The sequence below is a fragment of the Melozone crissalis genome, unplaced genomic scaffold (assembly GCF_028551555.1).
Source record: "Melozone crissalis strain CALT ecotype California unplaced genomic scaffold, PUWL_Pcris_2 ptg000008l_1, whole genome shotgun sequence".
Taxonomy (NCBI): Eukaryota; Metazoa; Chordata; class Aves; order Passeriformes; family Passerellidae; genus Melozone; species Melozone crissalis.
In genome coordinates, this window is record NW_026535786.1 from 10,837,222 (window position 1) to 10,855,097 (window position 17,876).

At 43.8% G+C, this 17,876-nt stretch overlaps 2 protein-coding genes across 4 annotated transcripts in view; one reads left to right on the top strand and one right to left on the bottom strand.

Annotated features, from left to right (window-relative positions):
* The window catches only part of PHC1 (polyhomeotic homolog 1), a 289,375-nt gene that overhangs the window by 174,664 nt on the left and 96,835 nt on the right, over positions 1–17,876 (bottom strand). The gene's annotated exons all lie outside the window — the stretch shown is intronic.
* The window catches only part of LOC128933081 (alpha-2-macroglobulin-like), a 37,321-nt gene continuing 25,490 nt past the window's right edge, over positions 6,046–17,876 (top strand). For 2 of the 3 annotated variants that reach the window (XM_054269949.1, XM_054269952.1), the window contains exons 1-7: positions 6,046–6,273; positions 10,300–10,483; positions 11,181–11,337; positions 11,895–11,947; positions 12,629–12,649; positions 15,350–15,518; positions 17,405–17,489. In XM_054269949.1, coding sequence (XP_054125924.1) covers positions 6,185–6,273; positions 10,300–10,483; positions 11,181–11,337; positions 11,895–11,947; positions 12,629–12,649; positions 15,350–15,518; positions 17,405–17,489 — 758 coding nt within the window. In that variant the 5' untranslated portion in view covers positions 6,046–6,184. The remainder of the gene's footprint in view (positions 6,274–10,299; positions 10,484–11,180; positions 11,338–11,894; positions 11,948–12,628; positions 12,650–15,349; positions 15,519–17,404; positions 17,490–17,876) is intronic. The other variant, XM_054269951.1, reaches the window with a different exon arrangement.

Here is a 17,876-nt window from a genome sequence, read left to right on the forward strand (position 1 = left end):
ATGTCAAAATTAAAACATCACTGGCAGTAGGAGGAAAAGGAGGAAAGCAAGAAAAGCTGTGAATTTTGCATTCCTGACACAGCCCAGATTGTAGCAACTGACTTGATTTACATGAGCATCAGGCTGGACTAAAGCAAGAGAAATCAATAGTTATGGTAACAAGGTTGAAAAGGAGAGCAGACTGAGTGGATGTGGATACAGGGTGTATATCTTCCTGAGGAATGTAAGGCAAATTAAGTTAAGGCTTCAGCATCTCACATGGAACTCATAAAAATCCCTTCAGGTCTGGCCAAATATGTTATTCTGTTCTGCTGAACATAGTTTCCTGGGAAGAAACAAGGTCCTGGGGAAAAAAAATAAAGTGCATTTTTATCATACTTTTGAAATCTTATCTTCCTCTTAGGTCAAACCTGTCTATTAAAACATGAAATGTTCATTTCCCACTGTACTCTCTTCCTTTGCATACTGAAAATGCAATGTTTGTTGCCCAATTTTTTCCTTCAACTCAAACATATAATTGCTCATTGCAGTCAGATCTAATAAATATCCCATGCTCATACTCTCCCTCCACATTTTTACATCTCGATCATGTCTCCCTGGCTTCCATTCCCACAGGGAACAGCAATATTTTTAAAACACATTCCAACACCTCCAAGATGTCTGGAACCTTGGTGTCATGTTTCAGCTCTAGGTTTTGTGCCGCACACCTGAAACTGAAGCAAGTATATTAATTGTGGGCTGAACAAGCCAGGGACACCCACCAGCCTGAATGTCATTTCTTCTTCTCTCATCTGATAATCCTGAGGTGCCAGGGATCTGGGGACTGTTCCAGGCCTCAGAGGGTAGAATTACTGTAATTTTTTAGACATACAGACTAAGTAAACTGTGTTGCCCAAATGTCACAAAATCAGACTCACTGGCCCAAGAGCTGCTACGAGGTACCATACTGCTGCCAACTCAAAGGCACATGCACTGGCTTTCTGTGCTTGGTATTGCACATCTCCATTTAAAAAAGCTGAAACTGTTGTGAAGGATATTGCACTGGGTCAGGAACACTACAATAAGTGGGAAACTCCCAGCTTCACTGTGAGTGTCTGCCACTGTCCTTTCACCTGCTCTGGATGTCTTATGGGTCCATGCATGGCTCTGCTAGAAGTACATTAAAAGCTGTTCTGAAATGCAATTTTTATTGATAAAAAAGAATTAACAAAGTATAATCATGTCATAGTGTCTTTGACTGAAGTGCTCTGTCCAGCTTACTTCCCTTTTATGTGTTAAGTAATTCTTTGTAGAGTTTATTTGTGCCGTGGGAATTGATTTGCTGCCCATGTGGAGTCCACACTCAAGGATCTGCAAAAGGCTGATGTTATAGCCTAGTTAAGAAGAAGAACTCTAACAACCATACTTTCTTTGAAAAGTGAACATAAATGCTTTTACAGTAGAAGATGACTGTCATCCACAGTGGAGGCAGCAGGATGCAAAATCTAGAGGAAAAATGGGTCTCTCCAGAAAAATAAGCTCTGGTGTAGAAGCATTCTCTTGCTTAGGCCCCTCAAATGCTTAGCTAGGGTCAGACAAAGGAGTCTTCAGTTCTGGGAGTTTGGTTGCTCCATCTTTTGACTCAAATCCTCTGTGATCCCCACAGTGTCACAGACAATAGTGCCAAACTATTAGACAATGGGAAAGCAAGATCTCATCTGTATGATTTAGATGTTCAGATCTTCTTCTCAGCTCCTGTGTCAAATATGGAATGTGAGTAATGACCAACCAATTCAATGATCATAGAAGGCCAGAAATGTGTCAGAACACCCTTCAGCCAACAAATGATGATGTCAAATTGCTCTGAGGAATCAACTCAGCTTTGTTCTCTGATTATTTCTTTGTTGAGTTCATTTGTACCTGGTGGACAATTAGGGAGGTAGGGCTTTGTCTGCACTGATGTGACCCCCACCATCTGATTCATCAGCCAGGTGACACAGAAGTGTGGTCACATCTCTGGCACCACTGGCTGTGAAACACCAAATGTCAGAGAAGGACTTCCTGAGGCACATCACTCATACATTTGATTTTTTTTATTCAGAGCAACAATGAAAAGTTTCCTCAAGGATTTTCGAGTGGAAAAGCAACTCAGTGTAAGCTAATCCTGTAGCTCACCAGTAAGGCAAAGCTTCTTTCTGCTTGACCTAGTAAATGGTCACCTTTTGAGGGTCCAGAAAATCCTAAAAGCAAGGCATTACATTGAATACAGGACCTAATAGTCTCCTTCAATGGAATGTCTCACTCTTCCCCTTTCTGATACTCCTGCAGCTCAGCACACTGATCTCCTTTCTGGCACACCACTGTTCCTGCTGGGCAAACCAGGATCTCCCTTAAGAACATGATTTCAGCAGGACCCCATGTTGTCACACTGTGTGTATATAACCTGTCAGCTGGGAGATTTAAAAAGTCCTGTTTGAGAGGGAAGAGAGACATATGAACAAGGCAGTCAAAGGTGAAGGGAATAAAAACCACCACTGGCTATGAGAGGACTCTGTACATGCTGCTAAAGTGTTAACCTCACACATTTTTTCAGCCTCCTACCCTTTGACTCACTGCCCATAGGGAGGTTAAGGGTGGGTTATTACTGGAAGCAATTGCATAACTGTGCCAGATGTTTTCTACTTCACTTCTCTAGAAGTGATAAGCTCTAGGTCCCAGCAGTTCCCCTTATATCCTAGCTCTCAAGGCAAGGTGTGTCCCCAAGGTGTGTGCCAAGGTGAAGCACATCTGGAAAGTCCTGTGCACTGACTGTGGGATGCACAGCTGGCTGTCCCTTCAGAGCCCATGGCTGCTTAGGAGAGGTCTTGTCCTGTTCCCAGGACAGGCTCTGTAGCAGGACACTGTGTTGAAAAGGTTCCTGATAAATGGTATGTTCTCCAGGTGTGTTACACTGGTCACACACCTTGCCCTGACTGAAATGCCAGCTCTGCCCTGCCTGACAAGTTGGAACAGAACAAAGCAGGGGTGCAGGGGGAAAGATTATATGTGACAATATCTGATTGCTTTGCCTCATGCTCCACTAGGACTTTATTTGGTTTTCCTACAGCATCTTCTATCTCAAAATCCTGGACAGACACACCAGCTGAGCCCCAGCTCCTGTCTGCACTGGGAAAGGACTCATGTGTTGGGTATCAAACATGTGGCTTAGCTGTAGCACAGAGAGAGCCCAATGGCCTTGCATCATGTCACCTAGCAAGGCAGGAACCAAGGTGAGTATGAATATCAGGGGTTTTCTCTTCACTGGCACTTCTGCTTATGGCCTTGTGCTATGAAGTGTGGATGGTCTCTGGGGATGGGTGTCTCATGGCACCTGTGGGTACCTGTTCTGTTGTTACATAGCCCTTGGGAGAAAAACTTTTTTTCCTTCCATGTGCCCATTGTTTCTCTGTATGAATCTTGGCCTGTTTACCTTTGCTCCTGCCACTGTGCACCTCTGAGGAAAGCCTGGCTCAAACACTGTTCAACCTGACTTGGACATAACCTCAGGGCCAGCAGAAGAACCTTCATGAGATGCCTGTACCTGAGGAGAGAGGTAGTCCAGACACTAACTTTACAGCCAAAGCTAAACAGAAAGTCTATATGCATTTAATATACCTTTTTATATGGTAAATTTTTGTCTGAAGAGTCATATGACTCAAAAAAAAGCATAATTTATTGACCTGAGTGCTGGTCAGAGACACATTTGTAAATGTTTTGGCTTTTTCTACGCCCCTCCTTGGCAAAATTCTGAGCAGTACAAAAGCATAAATTAAAATAGCTTGCCATTTGTTACTGCATCAGGGATTATCTTCAATTCTCTGTGATATCCAAAAATATCTGCTAACATGCGAGCAGTTTCCTGTTTACAGGTTTTTAAATTATTAGAGAGTGTTCACTAGTTCCCTTAGATGGATTTTATAATGGGATTTCAACAATTTATCCTACTCTGTATGTGCTGTGTACTGTAAGTATCAAACAGACACACACTGGATTTCTCATGCCTCAGGGTAAACACCCTTGTTTATAGCCTTTTTTACAGCATACAGTATAAATTTCTTCTAAGGCAAGACCAAATTTATATATACTGTGGATGTTTGTTATAACACAGCTGAGAAAGACAGAAAACCTCTAAATACCTTGTATATGGCTTACCCTACAGATGGCCACCTCACATCACACAAAATATGGTCACAGGGCCATTTATAAAATTCAGCTACCAATCTGGTTTGCAATTTAATCTACAAAGTGCATTAAAATGAAAATAATTCATTTATGGTTTTGCCATGCCTGAATTTAGTCATTTGTTCATATGACACCTCAGAAATATGAGTTATATTTGACAGCCCAGCTGTCCACGTCTGGGAAAGGCAGTTCATCTGCTGTCAGGCCCTTCTCTCAGGTCAAATTATTCAACAAGCAACTAAAGTGGATAATCTTTATTCATTCTGACATTTCCAGTTTCATTTGAAGTTTAGCTGATGAAGCTGTTTTATGGTATTTCATTTCATTGTGTATCTTCCTGTTCCTGCTTGGTACAACTTGTAAAATGTTCATATTTTCTGAGGTTTTTTTAAATAGATGACCTTCCCTTCACTGTGGTCTGTGAAGCATTTTGTCTCCTATACAATGAGAAACCCCTTTTTATGTCTTTGGGTGTTGCTATTATTCCTATTGATTTATCTAAGTACTTTTTCCTGTCATACTTCTTTGTCACACTAAATAAATTGCTTTGGGTTTGTTTGCTTTTGCTTTTTCTCAGGCTGGGAAAACTAATATCATCACTTGGATTTCCTTTAAAATAACAATACTGATGTTTGTGGTTTTTTTCTCTCCTGTAGTATTTTTTCTGCCTTTAGCTGAACAGCTAATACAATTTGTTAACTGGAGCTGTTCATATTAGTCTTGAGTTTTACAGTGGGTTTTTCCTCACCTGTCACCACACAAAGCTGCTGGCATTAAGGAGAGACATTCCTCTGCTAGAGCTACTGTTTTCCAACAGGAGTTCTTGGGTGAAAGTGCATGGACCACCTTAGGCATGATACCAGTGTCTTCAAGAAACATTTTCACAGCTTTTTCTTTTCACACATGCCTGTTCTTCAACGGTTAAAGTTCACTTTATTGCTTGGCTTTGGCCTTGAGGGTCAAGCATTGTGCTACATCCTTGAGGAGACTGAACAGGATCACATTAGAGAAACAAGTGTCTTTCTTGGGATTATTTACCTTTGGTGGCAGAGGTGCCAAAACTGTTTAAGACTTCTGGAGCAGACAAGGATTTCCACATGTACAAGTGTTATGAAAGTACAGAGAGTATTTACACCCAACCACAGGCACCTTTTCTTCCTGCAATTGCAGTCAGCAACAAGGAAGGAGTTGTCCACTCTGCTTTTGGACAATTGGCAGTCACCTACAAAGCTAAAAAATAGAAACTGAAAAATCAGAGGAAACTATACCAGGATTGGGTTAAAGTTATTAAAATTAAACAGCTCAATATCTTACTTTATTTACAAGGGAAAATGTGTTTTCTATAGTGGTTATAAACTTGGAGGTGTAGGACACATCAAATTTTTGTGTCATCTTTGCCAGGCAAAGCAGTGAGGACTGTAAGACTCGGAGGAAATTTTGCAGAATGAGGCATGCTGTGACTGGAATTCATCAATATTCATGATGGCCCATATTAACTTATTAATTTCACCTTCTGTGTCAGTCATTCCAACTCAAAACAATATATTTTAAAGTGCTGATAAAGAGGAACTGTGAAGGAAATATTGTGGAAATTTAAATCAGATTGCTGTGAGTGGATGCTGCCCACAGGGAATATTACCATGTGCTGAACACAGTTCACATCCCCAACACTGTGGATTTCTGATGGGTTAAGGAAAACAGGGTATGAATCATTCAAAGATTTCTAATATAAGCATTACCCAAATAAATACCCTTCCCCCACTTGCAGAGTCTCTGGCCAAATACTGTCCCTGTGTTCCAGCTCCTCCTTGCTGCCTCTCCCTGTTTCCGGATGGGCCCTGGCCCCCAGCCCTTATCTCCTCCAGCCCCTGGGCTGTTTGCAGAGAGCAGCTATAAAGAGGCTGACAGAGCACCGAGTGGAGGGGAATTACAAGGTGCAGGAAAACAGCAGCACTGCTTGGCTCAGCACAACCTGCTCTGCACCATGGGGAAGGACAAGCTGCCCAGCAAACCAAACATCTTCCTCCTTCTTCTCTTCTTCCTTCCTGGAAATACTCCTCTCAACACAGAACCGTAAGCTACACATGCGGAGGGGGGAGGGAGGTCTACGTGCTCCCTTTTTCCTGCAGTTTTCTTCCCACTAATAACCAAGCCTGAGTTTCCTGCACAGCTCTGACAGTGCTCCTGCTCCCATCCTGTAATCTGCCGGCTGTCCAGCCCTGGGACCCCTCCCCACCACCATCTCTGCCCGTGGCCTCCTTCCACCCTCCCCAAATCTCTGCCCACATGCCCACAGTCCTGCCCTGGTAGTCCAAACCTGGATCCTCTCAACACCTTTGCCCAGGTATTTTTCTGCCTTGAAACCTCTCAGGGCCTGGGATGTTGTGGGCATGATGCCGGGATCCAGGTGCTCACCTTTCCCGGAGTGTCCTTGTTTCAATCACTGAGTTACTTCTCCCCATTCTCCTGTTGCTTCCCAAGCCAGTTTGTTCCCCTTTCTCCTGCCAGTTTGTTTCCCTTGGCAGCCTCAGATGTGCTTGTTCTCGGAGAGGATCTGTGACCTAGATTCCCTTCCTGCGGCCCGGGGCTGGTGCCAGCGCCCTCCCCGGGCACCCGCACCAGGGCAGCTCAGCCCGGGAGCGCGGCTGCAGGTGGGCTCTGCAGGGAGAGGGGCAGCCCGGCATGGCACGGGCAGGCTGGAGCCTGGCGTGCCCACCCCAGCCTTGCCCGCCGGACAGTGCTGCTCTGGAGCCTCTAGTCTGGGTGGGAGCAGCCCCTCTCCTCTAGTCTGGGTGGGAGCAGCCCCTCTCTTCATAGCTTGGCTGCTGCTCCCCTTGCAGTGCTGACAGAAGCACGGCTCTCACCAGCCCGGGTCCAGCGGTGCTCGCTGCAGGGATTTCATGCCCACGAGCACTGCCACAGGGCTGGCAGAAGGTGCAGCACTGCTGCTGCCACTTGCTGTGTGGTCAGAGGTAAAGCTGCCACTGGGTCAGCCTGAAGGACCTTTGACTCATACTGTACCATCAATCCCTCATTTGTCTGCCCTGTTTGGGTTCTTCTGGGGTGGATCAGCCAAGCAAGTCTGCTTTGGGGTCAGGCTCTGGTCCCCTGCACTTATCTGATTTCCAAGTAATTAAGTAATCTTCATTCGTTCTTGCCCAACATCAGGGGGAAAGGGAATGAAACCATACTGCTCAGACCTGTGGGGAGCATAGAACCATAGAATGGCCTGGGCTGGAAGGGACCTTAAAGATCCCTCGGTTCCAAACCCCCTGCCAAGGACAGGGACACCTTTCTCTAGAACAGGTTGCTCAGAGCTCTATTCAGCCTGGCTTTAAGCATCTCAAGATGGGCTATCCACAGCTTGACTTGGCAATCTGCGCCAGTGCCTCACCAGCCTCACAGTGAAGGAATTTTCTCCATAATATCTAATCTAAACCTACTCTCTTTCAGTTTGAATCCATTTCCCCTTGTCCTGTCCCTTGGACACAGTCTCTTTCCATCTTTCTTGTAGGCTGCATTTTGTCCCTTAACTGAGCCCCATTCTGGGAGGGAAGAACAGAGAAAGGCAGAGAGGTGGGAGAGAGAGGGGTGTTGTTGGGGTCCCCAGAAGGAAGGCAGGAGCTCAGTGAGGAGGCACTTCTGAGCAGTGAACTGCTAGGTAGCATAGGTAGTTTTGCTGTGGGTGCAGCATAGATCAGATGCTGCATACAACACAGAAAGGAACCAACCCTTGAACTGAAGACAAAATAAACTTCCAACCAAGATTTGCTCACTGTGCCCTATGCAAGTGGGGGTATCACTCATTTGGGCAGAAATAGCTGCTGCTATTTCTGCTTCAGAGGTGACCAACTGGGCAGGAGACACAATTTAGGCTCAGATTGCATATTACAAAGAAACATATTCATCAAATTAGCGCAGCACTGGAACAGATGACCCAGACAGATGGTAGAAACTTCATCTATGGTGTCCTTTGCAAAAGTCCTGTTCCAGGAGGGAAGGTGGGCTTAAGACATCCAGAGGTCCTCTGTAACCAAAATTTCAATGATTTTGGAAGAACGCAGCCAAAGATATTATTCTCCTACTCTGGTTGTGCATGTAAGCTGTTTTACAGTGCAGTGGGCATGCTTGGGAGTACTCTGTATTTGGGCATAAGTGTAAGGCCATAATGACACTTTAATTGGCAGGTATTGATTTGGGCTGATGAAGTTCAATGCCTTCTTTGGCTGGGTGCTTGTTCTAGTAAGCAGCTGAGAGTCAATACCAAGACAGACATTATTCCACCTTCAGCTACAGTGTTACCTTCTCTGTAGAGACAAACTCACCATTTTTGCCTCTGCCTCCATCTCTGGGGTCTCCCATTCCTCCTCGATGCGTGCCTCTGTCAGAGTCTCTGCCTCTCTCATCAGAACAGCTCATTGCATGCTGAGGTCTCTTTTGGCAGCCCAGATGCTTTTTGTCCTGGAATGTGTGTACATGGGTTTTGTGACCACAGTTGCTTAAAACACTCATGGTAATTTAATTCATCTGTCTCTTCTAAACAACACATCCCCAAACACCTAAAGAGAGGTCTATAAACAGCATGGTTTATATCTCCGTTTCAAAGGCAGGGAAGCCGGCCTAAGGGGAAGTTCTGCAAGTTGGCCATAACTTCAGCAGAATAGTGAACAGGAAGAGAAATGAGGCCAAATTCCCCACAAACTAGGTCATGCTGTCCTTTCTGTAGACTGGATGTTATTGTCACATTGCCAGTGCCACTGACAGGGGACAGGGGGGATGGCAATAGGGGAAGCAGCATGGGCTGAAGCCATGGTAAGAAGGTTGTGGAAGAAAGGAAACGCTGGAGAAAGCAGAGTCACAAGCTGTAACTCACTCTCTGGGAGGCTGGAGTTCCCTCCTTTCACAGCTTCTGCAGCAGCACTGGCTGAGCAGAGCTGCCAGCAGGCTCCTCACTACATTTCACCACAGTGCTGCCTCATAGTGAAGGAAATGCAGGAGCTGCTGGGATCCCACTGCCTCCACAATGGCTTTAGGACTCCCCAGAAAGCTCAGAGCCCAGGCAAAAATGTAGCTCTGGATGGATGCATTTGCACTTGTCCTCTATTCCTTTCTGAACCCTTCCCGACAATCTGTTACTTATTACTGATTGAGAATTTTCCAAGGCTGACCAACAGTGGTCAAGTCTGAGTGGTAGGAGCTCGCTTATTATCTTCCCTTTATGAACCGTTCATTTACTATTTTTGCTACTCAGTTCTATCATACAAAAAAATCTTTTCCACAAATATCTAAGTCGATTTTTAGAATTTTCTTATCCTGCACAATTATGAAAGAATTGTACTTCCAAGATCATTTAGGTATGTACTGAAAAAGAGGGGTCTCAACACAAACTCTGGAGGTTTTCACTGGTTCCTACCCCTTCTGCCCTATCTTTCAACCAATTAATCCAGGACTGAATTAATAATTTGATTTATTAGTAAAATGATCCCTTTTATTGAATAGCAGCTTAGTTTAAGGGTCCTCTGTGAAGGACCTTTCTCAAAGCTCTTTGAAGATGCAAGTACACTTGAGGTGCAATAAAACACTACACCCCAAAATCCTTTGTGTGCTCATCTTTATAAGGTCCCAACCTGCAGGCATTCACATCTTTGCTCAGCATGTGAAGGATTTGGAAACCTGGATAGGCAAACACTGGAGGAGTCAGACAAGTGGGTGGGTTTTTTCCTGAACTGTTTTTAGCTAATGCCTTTGAGTCTCAAAAGGAGATTGTGGTATATACAAAATTCAATTAACAGCCTGAAACCTTTCAAACCATCCTTACTCCCTGCTGTGAAGCCAAACAAAACATCCTTTGTAAAGCACTCTCCATTAGCATAGAAATTGTTCCTTCTACTGCAAGCATTTTCCTGCTTTTAGGCTAATTAGTTAGACCGTTTAATATGTATAAACCAAAAATAAAATGAATGCTCATGTTATATGCACTGCAATTTGCAGGGATGGCAATGGATTAGGCATGCTGATTTGTTAATTTCCCTTCACTTAATACTGTTGCCTTAAAACTGTTTCACATTTCTGATTTTTCTTGCTTCCCTCTCTTCACAGGCAGTACATGGTGCTGGTGCCCTTTCTGATCCACACAAATTCTCATGAGAAAATCTGTGTTCAGCTGACCTACCTGAATGAGTCTGTGACTCTGAGTGCCACACTCGAGTACCTAGGGGAGAACAGGAGCTTGATTGATGACGTGGTGTCAGAGAAAGATGTGTTCACCTGCATCCCTTTCTCTGTGAGTATCTCATCCTCATGGGATGGTCTCTTGTGTTTATTGATGTGGGACAGTAGATCCAAACAGTCCAGAAATGAGAAATAAGACACACTGCAATAAGAGACCCCTAAGCTAAGTCAAACAAAAGAATTAACTCAATGTGGATGATTGACTGTGGTAGTTTTACAAGGACTAATTTTCCCCCATTATCAAATTCTGTGTCCCACATGATACTTCTCTGCATGCTTGTGTTAGAGAAGTGTTTTGGAACTTTGACTGACAGAATGTGCCCCATGTTTGTTTGACATGAGTAAGCCTGAGACGAAAAATAGTAGCGTGGAGTGAAAACTGTAAAAGTTGGGGAATTGTTAAAGACAGTGAGGTCCATGAAATCATATGACTGCTTCTGGAGTTTATTCCAAATTTTTTACTGCAGAAGGCTGGTTGGTGAGTAATGTAAGCAACAGGTTCCATACCCTAATTAATGAATCTGGGTTAATTTTCTTTTTGATAAATCATGTGAGGGAATAAGATCAGGTTCAGTATTTGTCTAAGAAAAGTATATAAATGAAGGAAGGCAATAGTTTTTTTCTTGCTCCCTGCACTGAGTCATTTTTGTCCCTTTAGGAAACTTTCTGACCCAGCTAGCGCTTCTTCCTTCAGTGCTCAGTTCAATGGGTTGGATCAGTAAAGCACTCATCCTCTTCATTCTCCTTAGCTCCCAAAATCCAATAGCACATCAGTGGCATTTCTCACTGTGACGGTGGCAGGGGACACACTGCACTTCAAGAGCCGCAAGTCAGTGCTGGTCAAGAATTCTGAAAGCTTGGTCTTCGTCCAGACAGACAAACCCATCTACAAGCCTGGACAGACAGGTACTGGGAATTGGGCTGGTATTGACTCTGACAGCAAAACATCTTAAGGGCTCCATTCTTCAGAGGTGCCATACTTGTATTGAAGTTTTATGGTTTCTTCATGGGGGGATCTAAGGTACTCAGTAAATCTTATTTCTGTTAGCTGAAGTCTAGTTCACAGCACTTTCATCATTCCTAATCTCCATTCTCCAGGCACAGCATCTCAGCCAGGTGTAGGCACAGGCTCTGATTCATTCTCCTCAAGTAGAGGCACAAAACTGGGATGACTGCAAAGCATAGTCTCCCTTGGCTGCACCAGAATCAACAAAGCAGGACAGGCACTCCCAAGAGATAATTCAATTCAGCCAAGACCTGATTATCCTTCTAAATTTATCTGTCCCTCACTATCTGCAAGAGAAAGACCCTGAAGTAATTGTTTCTATTACTTAGAGATCTCAATTCAGAGCCTGTTGATCCCTGGAATGAATCTGAGTAATAACTTATTGAAACGTTGTCATTTCCTGTGATGGCTACAAATTTAACTGTGGAATTTCCTTTTTTTCTGTTACATTCTTCAGTTCAGTTTCGGATCGTCTCTCTGGACAAAGATTTCTACCCGCTGAATGAGAAGGTAGAGCCTTAATTCCTTGTTGTTAGCCAGGAGATTTAATTTTTAAATTAACACCATTGCTGTCATCATCCAGAACCACTGAAGACAGCCTTTAAAGCATATGATACTCTCTCACACCGTGCTTTACCTGTTCCATAATCTTTCCTAGGACACATTCTGCCTCTAAAAAATCCCCCTTTTCAGAAGCATATAGATGTTTAAAACCAGATTTGCAAATCAATGTATGTGGCTAAGCATGTGGGCAGGGATGTCATTACTGGAAAAATGTGTGGGACAAGTTTGCATGGGTAGTGACAGGTGTGAAGTTGTTTCTGGCAGTGGGTGCAGTCCCACACTTAGAGAGCAGCATGACAAGATCTTGGTTTTATGGAACTGGCCAGGGGTGCAAGCCCACCTTTTGTTTTATTTGACAATCAATTCCTTATGCAGACAAATTCTTTGAAAATTTGTGCTTCATCACATCTTCATACAGTGGTAAGACAAAAGGTCAGGGCCCTAAAATATTATCATAAGATTCCCCTAGCCACCAAGATCCAAGGAAAAACAGCAAGTACAGAAAGGGAACAACCCAAAGGACTTCTTAGAAGTTCTTTGTTCTTCTTCCCCTCAGTCCAAATCTGCAAAATAATTCAGTATGATTAATATTTCTAACATTGATTTTCTTTTGATCTTTCCCCACAGTTTCCCTTTGTCTACATTCAGGTGAGTGGATAACTACATTATTATTTGCAGAAGAATGTGCAGGCACAGAGCAACCAGTCCCCAACAGTGTTTTCAGGCTGAAGGGCAAGGGAAAAATCACAGGCCTGTGACCTTTTCCCTTTGGTTAAAGGAAGGCTGAGTTGCTGGGCATCAAAATAATTATTCTTTGAGCTGTAGGAGAAAACTAATTAACCATTACAAGCCATGCTGTGAACAGAACTACACTTGGCAGTGTAGTCTTCCCAGTCAGAACTGGGTCTCTGTCTGCCAAGTGTGGTTGAAATTAGAGACCAGTGTTAAATAAGCTTTCAAAACCAAAGAAACAAAATTAAATAAATAGACATCCCTTGTCCTCCCAAGCATGTTCTTTTTGTCTGGCTTTTTTTTTTTTTAATGATTGAACCTCAGTGGCAGGCAAAAGTTAATAGGAAGGATGTTTCAATGATTCAAGCACTCACTTTTTTCAGATGAGACCCCAAAATTTATAGTCATTATTTGGGATATCTTCTTTTGAAAAAACTTATGATGAGGGCTCATGGACGGATCCTGAAATTAGTGTGCACAAAATTTATTTTGGTTTACACAATTAATGGGTCCTGTGTAGTCAGTCCTTTTACTGTTCCTCGCTGTGTGGGGTTGCTGTGTCCATTCTGCACCATCTCTGTGTAGAGCTGGAGAGTCATCACAACAGAGGTAGGCCAAAACCAGGCTGTGCCCCTCTTTTGTACCCTCTTTTCAGAGTGCTGTCATTCTCTCTTCCCATCAACAAACTTCCAAAAAAGAGCTGCAGAGCTGGCGGGCCACTGATGATCTGTGAATATTGGGAAAAGAAGAGTAAGACAGTGGGAGGTGTGGATTAGCAGACCGAGGGGAGCATCTCAGAGCTACCTTTTGTTAGGGATGTCCCATGGGGTCCCTTCCCTTTCAGTGAGATGATAGTTTATTGAGTACAGAAATTTAATGAAAGGAGCAAAACCAAATACATCTTCCAGAAATATGTCCTTGCCTAAAAAGCTGAATAATTTAATAACCTTTGTGTGTGTAAGTGTCAAAACCATGGAAGCCTTCACTTTTATATCCCTAGGAAGGTCACCTGTGTTTTCAGCTCTAGTCTGTAAAGCATGGTGTTTGTCTGTGCTGCTTAAACCAGCTTATGTAGGTCCTTCATCTTCACCATCCCCTCTCCCTTGCTCAGTGCTCCTTCTCAGCCCAGTACTGCCCTTTGTTCGGATTTCACAGCTGCCTACAAGACACTCTTGTAGAGGGGGGGAGCTCCTGGGGCAGAAAACTCACCAGATTACTCTAGACTACTTTCTTCAGCCAGATCAGATCTGTCAGTGCAGTTTACTACATGATTGCATGAAATTTGGACTGGACCAAAGGAAGGAGTGGCAGGAGTGAAGAAAGGCGACAGCATTTCTAAGGAAATAAATGTCTGAAAATCCACACCCTAGATGCCACTAATTTATCTTAGTTAAGCACAAAGGCAGAAGTCAGTACGAGTCTGCTACTTCCGAACTATTATCCTGACCTATTGCTTATGTAATTAAAAAAAAAAAAAACAGAGCACCTTTCTGAGGAAGAAAACAAACTGGTTTTCAGGCTTTTCCTATAGATACATCACAGGAATGGCAACAAGTTCACCAGCCCAGCTTGAAAGGTAAACATTTTCTTGAATTCCTCTTCTGAGGAAGACCAGTGGTGTCCCTCACAATAAGCGGTGAACTTTTCAGCAGGGTTGAAACGTGATGATGAAGAGGATTTGGTCAGAGCCATGACTGTGCCACCCTCCCAGTTGGCTTTCTGGGAACATGGCCCCCTCTTCTGCCCCCTGACTGATGACCTCCAGCTGGGAGAATGACGCTCACATCTCCATTTTTCCTAAGCCCTGAGATAATATCTCAGTGAAGTTAATGCACATAGTCACATACCTTGAGTCACACACCTATCTAGAGTAAATAAACTTTTGTGACAGCCAGGGTACAAGGATGCATTAAACTAGGCAGAACAACTGTGCTGTTTTAGTGACTTCTACAAGAAATTTGGGGCTGAGGGGATTAATTATTGATGGTCAGTTAATAATGAGCAATACACAAATGTAGTAGTGGTGAGACTTCAGCTCCAGCATTAGGAGCATGGAGACGCGAGGTAGGGCTCTCAGCTGGATGCCTCTGTGTGGGAGTATACTCTCCTCTGTTCCTGTCACCATTCCCCCACCCAACCACAGGCTTAGGACTCTTATACATGTACATTTCTCAGTCCCATAGGTAAGTCAGGTGTCTGATTCCTCAGCTGATTGTTTATTGGTACTTCAGCAGTCTTCATTCCAGCCACAAGAAAACTAAAACTTTTGCATGCTGTATGGCCAGTCAAGAAAGCTGAAACTTCCTCCTTTTCTCCATGTGCTTCACTTACTTCTGATACCAGTTCTGTTCCCTTCTGTTACCCTGCCAGTCTGCTTTGCCTAGCTTCCTGGCCCCATCCTTTACAGGTACAGCTGAGGGGGAGACAACACAAAAGTGTTTAAAAGCTTTCTTGCATGCAAGTTATTGGCAGGTAAGTACTTTCAGAACCTCACAGACTGTTGAATAATTACAGATAGGTGTTTCCCAGCTGGGATGTGCATACACTGGGCACTGCACTGCTCTGTCCCTGGCACTCTCCTGTACTGTTGCGTGACACTGTTACCCTCACCTGCAGGATCCCCAGAGGAACCGTGTGTACCAGTGGCAAGGGGTGGAGCTAGAAACAGGCTTTACACAGCTCTCCTTCCCCCTCACCTCGGATCCCATCCAAGGCTTCTACAAAATAGTTGTGCAGAAGAGCGTCTCATCCCATGTGGAGCACTCCTTCAGTGTGGAGGAATTTGGTAAGGAGAGGAATTTGACAGTAATGCCTTTTACTGCGACTGCTCAATTTGGAATTTCCTTGGAACAGCATGGAGAAGGGAGCGACCGAATGTAACAGGCAATGGGATTCATAGGGGCTGAGCCAGAAAGCACTAAGTATCACAAGTTACTGCTGACTTTAGGGCATCTCTGCGACCTGCCCAAGCTCGTATTTGCTCAAACTGCTCGGGGGAGCACAGGACATGCCAGAATTCCTGTGTATGGCTTGTGGCACTATTTTCAGCTGGCTTTGTCTCAGTTGGTCCAGCAGCATGTTGCAAGTAGCACTAGATATGAATGTAAGAGATGACAATATTTTGGTGGCTCTATTTTGCTTCTCTCTCATCATCTGCATAAGGTCTCTTTCTCCATTTGTAGTCCTCTGTATTTTTGCTCTTCCTTGTTTCTGTGAAAGCTTAGAAAACATGTTTGGTGGAAAACTTGTGATTGAGGAACAACCCATGAATGTTACAAAAAGACTGCTAGGAGAGACTGAGTGAGGAGAAATTTGCAGGAAGTCTTTTAACCCTCAGCTCTCTAACAAAGCTTCTTGGGTGATCGTAGGTGTGTATTCTGACCATAGATGTGTATTCTGACTGTAGTGCACATTTGAGGAGGCTGATTGCCCACACTCCCAGGCTCTCCATTAACTCTGCATGAAGACCAGATGTTTATTCCAAAAACAGCAGATCCATTGATCAGGACCTGCTGTTTCTGGAATATGCAGCCCATAGATTGCCACTGAAGTCCATGAGAGATGGCTTATTTGGCTTTGAGTCAGGAATGGTAAATAATTTGACCACAAACCAGGCTATAGGCTTCAATCTGCCATGGTGACAGATGGCCTGTTCCTTGTCTCCCAAAGATCATTCTGAATGTCCCACAAAATCAAAAATGTTAAGTCCCATTGTTAGCCTCCTCCTAAACTGATTTTTCTTTCCTTTGTTCTTTAGTCTTTTTCTTATGAATCTCTCCTATTGCTATTTCTCTTAAAGTCTTTTGAGGAAATGCACCCTGGAGTTGAAACATTGAGCCTTGCCTCCTATCTTAGAGGCAAATTTATGTCTAAACTGTATAACCCAGAGTTATTTTCCATTTCCTGGAGGTGCACCCACTCTGCTGCTATTTCCTTGCACTGTGAAAAAACCCCTCAGCTGCACCACCTGGAAGCAGGACATTACATGCTGCAGTCCAGTCCTGGGCATGAGGAGTTGGAGGTGAAGGGTTGCAGGATGCAATGTGGGAAGAGGAACGTAACTTAATATGTAAAAAAAAAAGTAAAAAAAATATATATTTTACTTGTGCTCCTTTATATTGGGCTTTAGTGCTGCCTTTTCCACTTGAAAATATAGATCTGAGAGTCTCTGGCTAGATTCACTTGAACTCTGTGAGCATGCAGGACGATATCCCATGGTGCAGCTTAGTGAGCCTAGGAGCAACTCTGCATCTCCAGAACAGTAAGAATGAGCCAAGAGGATCAATGATTTGGGGCATTTCAATGTGGTAAATTACAAAGGTGGCAAATGTGCTGCTCCAAGTCCCACCTGCAAATTATGCAGGTTGTGAAGACACCACACAGGACCAGTGTGTCCTTGTGAATGGACTCAGGTGGGGGATCTGCTCAGCTGTCTGGAGCCACATAAGCCCATACTGCCAATAAGGCAAGGTAAAGACTACAAACGTCCTTAATTGCCTTTGAACCCAAACAGTGGTGAAGGCTGAGAAAACCTATGGAAGGGATTTAGATGTATACTGGAGAACACAGGGAGGGTCATATGAAGATGATCCTGGCTCTATGCTTGGGTTGCTGTGTAGTACACAACTCTTATTCACTCTTCTCATACCAGACTCTCTCTCTTCCATCTAGTGCTGCCCAGATTCGAGGTCCTGGTGAAGGTCCCAAAGATGATCACTATTAAGGACAACGAGCTTCCAGTGTCTGTCTGTGGTCTGTGAGTCACAGAGCTCCAGTAAATCTCTCTTGCTTATTCTTCACTCTGCCTCTTTGCTGAGGACCAAAAGAAGTGCTCAGGGAGGGTTTTTAAATTTTTCCAAGACATGTAGTGAACACTTATTTCATTCTGTCAGTCCTGAACCTGCTGTGTGGCCTGAACAGTCAAAGTGAAAGGTCTTCCTTGTGTTCCTTAAAAGATTATGTCAAACAAATCTGCATTTTTCTCTTCCCAGTTTATTTCACATTTTCTCTTTCTGTCTTTACATTTCTTCAGTTAGAGCTTGTCTATACTCCATACTCCAAGATGTCAGATCAGACATCATTTAAATTGGTGATGCTAACCCAGTGTTCTCATTTCTAACTCATAAGTCGCTCCTTCTGAGAC